Source organism: Morone saxatilis, unplaced genomic scaffold, assembly GCF_004916995.1.
Source record: "Morone saxatilis isolate NCDOM2014 unplaced genomic scaffold, NCSU_SB_2.0 Contig18, whole genome shotgun sequence".
In the NCBI taxonomy this organism is placed as follows: Eukaryota; Metazoa; Chordata; class Actinopteri; family Moronidae; genus Morone; species Morone saxatilis.
The window spans coordinates 3,780,448-3,789,888 of record NW_023339740.1 but is presented as its reverse complement, the minus strand read 5'-3'; the positions used below and the strand labels follow the sequence as shown (position 1 = coordinate 3,789,888).

Genomic DNA, 9,441 nt, shown 5'->3' with positions numbered 1-9,441 from the left:
CAGGTTTGTGTTCAGTGGTAAGGACAGTCAATATGTATAACTTTGGTCATGTACTTTGGGAAATTTATTCTATTTTATTTTCTAACTCTTCATTCTGTATTTTTCTGCAGATAGGCTCCTCTGCTCCAATTTCTTTTGTCCAGACTGAAATAAATTCCAACACAGCCAGGGAAGTTGGTCCCGTCTGTATACAGCACAAGCTTTTTAGCCCTCGACTGTGTGTAGCACAGTGTGTTTCCCCAGCCAATCAGAGTCGACCAAACAATGCTTTAAGAATGGAAACATCATCTTCCTACCTAGCTAGCTAGCTGCCTTGCTGCATCCATGAAAACAGCAAAAGAAAAATGGCAAAAAGCATGGATGAGATGGAAGGAACTGCTTACTGTTGTAAGTCAACTCATAACAACTCATGATTTGTTGTGTTTCTTTGGTCGCTGTTAGAAACGTTAAGTCAGCTGCTCCTAGCAACCGTTACTAAAGCTCCTGTGTCGACAGAAATCGACTGGACGCTCTCACTCCAAAACTGAAATTGGTTAACATGAACACAATTTCAGGGTAAATCAATGAACTTGAAAGAAATGGGAAGATGGTACAATGGTAGCAGAGAACACAGGACTATACCATGCACCATGGTGGAAATAAAAAACATGACATACTTATATTGGCAAATCATTCAAAGCCCCTATATGTCAGAGTGCTTCAGCCTCGTGCTCACCGCCTACCTCAGCTTAAAAAAGCAACATTTTGCTGCATGCATTAGCCCAAGAACCAAAGAAAGAAGTCAGCCAGGAGCTAGGCCAGCTAAATCTAAAGGACAACTTGGGCAGGTGGTGGGCTTGCTTCAAAGATTCACATGTTTAGCACGTGCATGCAAACGTGTATGCTCAGCTTTCCATCCAGTTCTTCTTACATGGCCTGTGATGAAATATATAGTTGGTGTTATTAGACCTGACCCTTGATAACCTCCACCCTGGCTGCTGGCCAGCCCTTGAGAGGTGGGTATCCTGCAAGTCCCTGGGCTTGTCACCGTGTTGAAGTGCCTCTCTCTGCCGTGTCTCCATTAGAGTTCGTGCAGTTATAGCTAAGTTTGTGGTCTACTGTGGCCAGAAACAAAGCTATTGCTGAGGCTGAGGCCATCGATCTATCTCCAGTAAAAGTGCTTATCTTTGGAGCCGGCCTCAAAGGCCCCCAGCACTTACAGTCCAGTCTGCCCAGAGCTGAATCAATATTCACTGAGGCTGACACAGAAAAGAGAAGGAGACGAGAAAATGGACGAGGGGAGGAAAACAGAGGAGTAGCTGATATTGAAGCAACATACAAACACTGCTGGCCAGCATTTCTCACACTAACAAGCTAATACGTTCATTCTGCTTCACTGTGTTACTCCAACTGTGCATCCAGATGTACAGAGCTGATAAGGGTTGTCGTCTACAATTCAGTTTGAGTTCTATCAGTAGGTGTGGCACCAAAACTCCATTGTGGGTTAAACTCCTTCTGTCTATACTTTTGCTGTCATCAAGCCAAGCAGAGCTCCTTTCCAACAGCCAGCCCCTCAGCTTGGCTCACTGCCTTCTGCCAACCCAGCAGCCTTGTGAGTACCTCTGTGAGCACTCCTCTCTTCTTTCACAGTCGCATGTTTTCAAGCTTTCTCTCTCTCTCTCTCTCTCTCTCTCTCTCGTTCTCTCTACTTCTGTCTCACTCCCCTATCTCCCTCTTTGCCTCCCCTGTGGTGATATATGTTGTTGTCTCCATGGAACACTGGCTCTGAGCCAAACAAGCCCTCCCTCCTCATGGCCACCTCCTCGGTTCTAGGAACTCTACTGGACAACCCCAGTACCTCTGTGTACAGACCTATAGGAGCTCTGGTATGCAAGCCCCACAAGGGTTGAGTTGCCCAGTTGAGTAACATGGCCCCATTTTATTTGTGGTCACTGTACTTGCTGTACTGAGTGGGAGTCTGAACCTGATGGTGTGCAAGGGCAAAGCAACGCCGGCAGCGTCACAAAAACATCAGGTGGTGTCTGTTTCATTTGCTGTAGCATGGATGGTACAGTTTGGGTCCCAGCCTCATGAGCGAACACGTGACATGGGGGGTGTATTGGAGTTAAAGGTGGAAGATGAACGTCACATATGCAACTGGACCTTATTGGTATTAAATGGATGAACAAAGAAGAATTCCCTGAATTCGGGTTATTTTTTGTGTGGAAGGATAAGGAGTGCTGGATTTGCCTAGTGCCGCAAATGCAAAAGAGTTTTCAGGAATACATAAGGAAAAATAAGCACTTAAGCTCCTACGTGTAAACAAAAAAAACATGATGAGGTTTTAAGCTAAGTCTTAAAGAAGTCTGTTGGCGTCCAAAGACCAGGTGAAGGTGGTCGAAGTGTAAAGCCAGAACTATCTGACTAGAAGGAGTGCAAATATGCAACAAGGGACTAGGATTCCTGAGGATCCTGGACAGGGTGAAAGATTAGCCAAGGTTTGGTGCAACACAAAAGCATTATAACCTACTAATCCTTTCAATCTCTATTACTCAGATCCTAAAAAAGTAACTGGGGTATTGTCATGTGTTAATAGCTGTGGGCTGATATGTTGTTAATGATTGTCAGGACATAACATCTTTGGCTGAAGGAAAAGACTGACCAATATGAATGGGAGACCTAAAACACGCAGTCAATCAGTGCAATGGACTGGCTGCACAGCAGACATTTTGACTTGTCATAGCCGGATAAACACAAGTGGACTTAATAACAGTAACAACAGCTCAGTTCCATTTAGTGTCAGTGAGAGTGAACCGATAGCAGGAATAGCAGGGCCTCCCCTAAGTGGAATACAGCAGTCATTAATACACCTGTGGATTTCCTGCTATGACAATGCAAAATATCTGCTGTGTAATAAGTCCATAGGAAGTGTAAAAAGTCATATACCATTGAAAGTTTAGAAAAATGCACTTTGGACCATAGATCATATACTGTATATGTATATATTAGGTGGTACTGTTGAGGCAAATTCTGGATGGAATGATGCATATTTGAGCATCAACTTTGTCCAATGAACCGAGCCCTGGTTGGAAGCCAGTAGTTGGAATAATGATTCAGTTTGAGGTAATAAGCCCACGCTCTGGTTTCCCAGTGGCTCCTGTGTGAAAACCAGGCAAGTGGATGTGGTTGGACCAAAATGGTGTCTGGTGGGCAGCAAGTGTTTGGCTGCTGTTAAACCATTGTGTCGACTATGATTTCCTGTTTACTGGTGCCTGTATTTTTAGACTTAGACTGTTTTTGAGGCTTAAGCTGTGTCCCACTTCTTTGCTTTATTTTGGTGTATGTCTACGGACACAGCGAAGAACAGATAGCTAGACACTGAGTCAGACATACACACAGATGATAATGGCAGTTTACTGTACTAACAGTTTTCTTTTAATTCTTGGTTTGGATTTGGCCTGCACAGAGCAAGGAACTGTAAGTTTTAGAATATGAAACTGTGTCTTGTGACCGATAGAAAAACACCCATTTGGCCTTTGACACTAGCATTCCCAGAAAAACTAGCACTACATGACCTTTACAAACCATGCGCAACCTTTAGTCTTAGTGAGCCGGTCACCCTCAGAGTCCTAAGTTTCTGGCCCTGGCTGTGAGAGACTGACGGTTTTAGGTCAGTCTGCTGCCAAGTCACTCAGCAAACTATGCAGACGTCTCACTCCTCTATACCAGCCTGGACAGTCCTTTCTGGGCCAACCTCGAGTGGGAATGAGGCCATAAGCTCTGTGTGTGTGCTGTACATAGTCAATGTGACCAACGGTAAAAAGGTCACATTTCAAAGAAACCTCATAGAGAGAGACGCAAAATGCCAAGTCAAGCCGCAACTTCCAAACTCAGGTCCGGCAGGCTAAAGGCTCTAGCGTGTTACAGTTTTCATCCAGAGAAATGTAGTCTGACCAAACCAGAGAGGCAGAGAGAAAGAGCGAGAGAGAGAGAGAGAGAGAGAGAGAGAGACTGAGAGAGAGTTAGACAATTACCTTCCTGCAAGGACAGGAGGGATTAGCTGAGTTAGCGTTTCACGGTGTCATGGAGGGGGAATTAGGCAGCGAGACAACCTGCTAGGTGCTCAGCCGAACTCAATGGAACATTCGTTTCAGACTGACCATCAACCCTCACCTCGCATCTCAGTGTAAGCGTTTCTTCAAGGTTTGCCCACAGGCAAGCATGGCTAACCAAAAGGGAAAGATAAGGCCCTGTACCTTCTGTGTCTCCTCTTTCCCAGTTAGCCTCACCTCCAAAGGAATGGTGCGCAGAGTGTTTTGGAAACTAGAGAAACTGCAGCAGCATGGTGCCTAAGTTGAGGCTGCATGAAAACTTTGACCTCAAACTTCTGCATTCCTGGTTTAGCGGGAATACCTAACCACACCGTAATGGAGGCTTTGACACTGCACTGTATTTTGTTTTCACCCTGACTCTGGCTCAACTGAAGTCAGCTGCCATTTCAGGTGCTCAAAGAAAGCACACTTATTCCCCTGCCTCTTCCCGTCCTCTCTGTGCTGAGTTTCTGGGGTCCACCATGTTGGCATAAGTGTGCGTGTACACAATGTCCCTGCACTGGTCTCCTGGCAGCCTGACGCCTCCAGCTTTATCTGCCTCACAAGCTGACTTTAAAGAAATATATGACCTGTCAGCATGTAGACCTGCATTTCTACTCTGCACATGCACATTCAGATATACTCAGAGCGAGAGATCAACTGCAGTGAGTCGACAGGAAAAGAAGGAAGGAGAGATATAATACATTTAATTATATCTTTTCTTGGAGGCAGAGTTGATCTAGCAGCTCTCTGGCTACACACTGTACTACAATAAATACCTTCTATTCTTGTCTCTATTGTATCAAAGTATGCCAGATTTCAAATAGAAGGGTGTGTGACAGGTCATTAGAAGACAAAGAGTGTACCAGTGTGTGCCAGCCCTGGGGACAGGCAGGCAGGCTATGTAAATACCCCCATGGAGTGTCACAACTGTACCATCCACCCATCCCAAAGGGCATGCCATCAGATAGGCCAGCAGCAAAATGACAGACACATAGCAAGACAAACTGGGCTCACTAAACCAGTTAAATCAGATGCTCCAGAGACAAGCCCGTCCCACAGTGTGACTCAGTACACATGGTCTGTAAAACAATAAATTATTTTACTTTAAATAAGACGCCGCTCCAATTGTTTTTTACAGGTAACTGGATTTCAATTAAAGGGAATACATTTGAGTTCAACTAACCAGATTAATGTCTGAATTAGTTATTTAGAATCCAGTTTCTGGATATCTGAATCCAGGCATTCCTCTGATACTGTTCTCCAAATTGAGATCAAAGTATGGTGGGCAAAAACAGTTTTGTTCCCCACCTGTCATCAGCTTCCAAAGTACCTAAAACATTAGTTTTCCATACATGTTCTTAAGGTTAGTACAAGAGCAGAACCCCATTTGGTTCAATGAAGAACTTTTTGTGCATAAAAGTGACACTTAACTGATCTCTGATTACAATCTCTTTTCATAAATACATGCAGTGTGCTCACTAGTATAGAGTACACAGGGATTACTCACCTGGACAATGTCTAGCACCATTCCCGCTGCCACTGTCCCGAACCCGGCCAGCAGGAAGGGGAAGACCACCTGCAGGCCAATGGAGAAGGAGGTCTCCTTGAGGGGTGCCGGTGGCTCTGGGCTCTGGTCGGTGCTGGTGTCGTCGCTCTCGTTGCTCTGGCTTGCGTTCTCCAGGAGAGCATCCTCCTCCCGCTGACCTTTGGCGTTGGCACGGCAGTCCATTGCCACCACAATCTCCGACCTCTCCTCATCCTCCCCAGTCTCACCGGCTCTCTCGGTGAAAGATGTGACCTCTGTGAGCTCGAATTCGCCCCCGGTCCCTGGGCTCACCTCCTCAGGGCCCTTGGTGAGGATCACCGGGTGGGTGGAGCAGTTGGAGTTGAGGAAGGCCGGGGTCAGGGGGCCTCCCTCCTTCTTCATCTCAATGGCCCCGGAGGACATGTCGATGTCGGGGAGTTTGTCTTGTTCTTTCGACCAAAGTACCATGCGGAAGCCTTTGGAAGACAGTGAGCTTGACAAGAAAAGGTCAGGTTGCCTCGGCCTAACAGTTTTGGGGAAGTCAGAATGGAATTGGCCACCTGATCTGGTTTTGAACCTGATCAGTCCAATTGATTTATCCCATTAAAGAGGCTTACAGGGAGTGGGTGTCGGTATTAAAGACCTGGAGAAAACTGCTCTGTAGGAAAAAACCTGCAGCAAGGCACATGCAGCTGTGCGTCTGCAGAGCCCGTGTTCCTGTCGGTGCTTCGGGAGCAGAACCAGTATGTTCTCCATTCACTGCAAGGTGCTCAGGATAGGCCGGCAAAAAAAGAAGAAAGCATACTGGTTCAAAACAGAAGGGAAAGGAAAACAAGAGGCTTGGGGACTCACCACAGCAATCCCCTGCCCTCACTTGTAAACCGTCCTTTGAAGTTCAGTATAGGCTAAAATAAAAATGAAATCAGAGGTCTAAAGTGGCCAGATTGCAGCGGCAGACTGGTCATGCTCCTACTCCACTGTCCATGTGAGACTGGTGTGGTGTACCGGGTTGGGAATGTCTCACCTTACACCACGTGGTTGCTGGCCGGTTTTCAGGGGAGATATTTAAGGGTCTGCAGTTTGAGGATTGAATTACCGACTGCGGAAAAGTACCTCCAAACAGAGTGGGCAGTCACCTGGGAAAAGAACAAATTCATTGATTATTCAGTTGTTAATGTGAACATTCTCCAGCCCCATTCCAGGTTTTTTTTCCAAACATGAGTAACTGGTAGACCGAGGCTCTCTCCTAACTATTTAATTCAGATTAAATTACCCACACATAAAAGCTATTATATAGAACGAAAACTAAATGGGGCCTGAGTAAGACATAATGAAGAATGATGTGCAAGTTGTCCAGTAAACAAAATAATGTATTATATAAATAACAAAAATACTGAAAAAGTCACTATAATAGCACCACAATAATATAACTTACAACTGCTAGAATTTGAGTGCAGTTTGAGTAGGCTACCACTAATGCTCTGTCAGCCCTTGCAATAGACTATCATAGTACTAAAGCCCAGCAACAAAAAAAGTCCTTCACTCTCCACTGACACTGTGGCAGAAGTAAGGAGAGACCAACAGTGAGTTTAAAAACAGTTTCATCCAGCGCCAAATTTCCTCCCGGCGGCTAAAAATATTCTACCATTAACAGAAGTGCTGCGTACATCCTCTGGAAACCGAGTGTCACCCCACCGTCAACACAGCCCCAATGCAAAGACAGCAATTCCTGTCACACCTTTCAAAGTAAAGCAACATCAGTCACTCTCAAATTCAAATAAGAAATGTAAAAGGTTAATTTAAGGAAACTGTAATACAGAGCTTCTTCCCAAATTATACAAGTAAGAAATAACATTTAAAAGCGCATTATGTTTGAGAGACCAAGCGTCAACTACGAAGGGAATTTAGTGTCAAATGTAGGAAAATATTTCACCTTGCCATGCATATTATAAATAAATTAGTTAGTTTCCTACAGTGAGTTTAGCAAGTCTTTCCTTGTTTTCATTCATAAGCTTATTCTTATATTAACACTGGCGGTGAAGGGAACAATGACTTGATAAAATATTCAAGAACTTCAGTAGTGACAAACCTGAGTGATCTCTGGTGTGACAGCTACAAGATCAATTATAAGCTCAGTTCAGCATCAGAGTATGAAAGATTCCCACACAGTTTCCTCACACAGACATGAAACAAATCGTACATTTGCCCAAAAGTTATATTCCTTGCATAACAAAAGAAACAAACGCTTTTATTTTGAAGGCCCCTCCACCTGCTTCCAGTCTAATTGACGCTGCCCTGACGCAGCTCTCCTCCGCCTGCATGTTGCGACATCCGCACACAGACTTGGCTTTCCCCGCTGAAACAATCCTCTGTTTAGTAGTCAGGACCAATACCGCCCGAACCCAACATGGCAAAGGCGTAAATTAGTGCTCCCCTGGTCAGGACTGAATAGACTAGCCCTCCTTTTCTATTCTACTGCTCATTTGAACAAGGGCAGAGGGCTTTCTGTCCCAACACCGGGCTGGAGCCCCATGTCACTGCCACTATCACCACGAGTATTTAACTCATGAGAATGAATGCAAACGCACCATCATTTCCAATTCTCTACCATCACCACAGCGCGCACACACACACACACACACACCTAGGGCAGAAGCTGGGGTTTTGCAGTTTGACTGTCACATTCCGTTAGATAAAGGCATAATGTGACTCCCACAGCCACTCTCCTGCTCTCTCTCCTATGTAACAGCGGCTGAAATGTCCCGCAGGTAGTCATAAAAAAGCTCCTCGGTTACCTTCTAAGTGTCAGCGGTCCGGAGAGGAGAAGCGGACAAACCGGAGTGATGGTCAGTAACAGCGCATGGGATCCGTGTGGCCGGCTGCGTGCATCCTCCGCCTCCTGCTAACGCGCTCAGGCTGAGGCGTGGACGCCGGTGCGCACGCCTTATGTACGGTACCGGCTCCGCACAGCTCCCTTAATGGTTAATGGTGGTTAATGGTTAAACCCTCCCTCACCGCGCGGTTTAGGCTGTGTCCCAGTGTCTCTCCCCGACCCCGTCACATTGCACCCGTCCAGTGGCCCCCGCCGCCCGGCTGCTTGCATGCGCATCTATAATACACCCGTCCGGTGCAGGGGGCCAGGAAGCCACAAGGCGGGCCCTCCCTCCACACTCTGAGCTGACGATACAGACCCCACCTCCCTCCCACCTTCCCCTCCAGTGAGCACAAGCACGTCCCCTCTCTCTACCCCCATGTGTGGAAATTTGTGCCCGTGTGGTGCCAGTCTCCTCCACAAGCCTACTAATTTACTACCAGGGGGCTGAGAAAGAAGTTTTAATTTAACAATAGGCCTAGATTCCTGAATGAATGGGTACACACGAATATCAGTACAGTCTAACTAAGCTGGGCTGGATTTTAGTCACTGATACATCAAACACGGAGAATAAATAAATGCAGGTCTTACATAAGGAGACGTTTTGAAATCACACCAAAGTGACCTGAAAACACAAGAGAGAAACAGGGACTTCGGTAGTGTGTTACAATGGCACATTACCCATAGAAAAAGAAAGAAAGAAACCCACTGAAAATCATTCTAATATATTTTCTTTATCATGCTCAGCAGTGAGTTTATCCAACAGAGCCATAGTGACCTCACCTGATGTCTTATTTCCCACAATAATCATATTTTTTGTCCTGTCCATGTGGTTAAATTTGGCTTATAGATCTTCCTTGATAAGAACCCTAAGCCTAACCCTAACCAATAATCGATTGATCAGTCTCATAAAAATTACACTAAACTATTAATTCAGAAATCAGATTAATAATTAAATTAATAATTACCAC

The 9,441-nt window shown here is 45.5% G+C and overlaps 1 protein-coding gene across 2 annotated transcripts in view; it reads right to left on the bottom strand.

Moving 5' to 3' along the window:
* Positions 1 to 8,734, bottom strand: part of slc41a1 (solute carrier family 41 member 1) — a 27,700-nt gene extending 18,966 nt beyond the window's left edge. Inside the window, exons 1-2 of one of the 2 annotated variants that reach the window (XM_035661197.1) lie at positions 8,394 to 8,734; positions 5,581 to 6,734 (exon numbers count right to left, since the gene is read on the bottom strand). In XM_035661197.1, the coding sequence (XP_035517090.1) occupies positions 5,581 to 6,066 (486 nt within the window). In that variant the 5' untranslated portion in view covers positions 6,067 to 6,734; positions 8,394 to 8,734. Of the gene's footprint in view, positions 1 to 5,580; positions 6,735 to 7,033; positions 7,152 to 8,393 lie in introns of those variants that run through there. The other variant, XM_035661198.1, reaches the window with a different exon arrangement.
* Between the last annotated feature and the right edge of the window lie 707 nt (positions 8,735 to 9,441).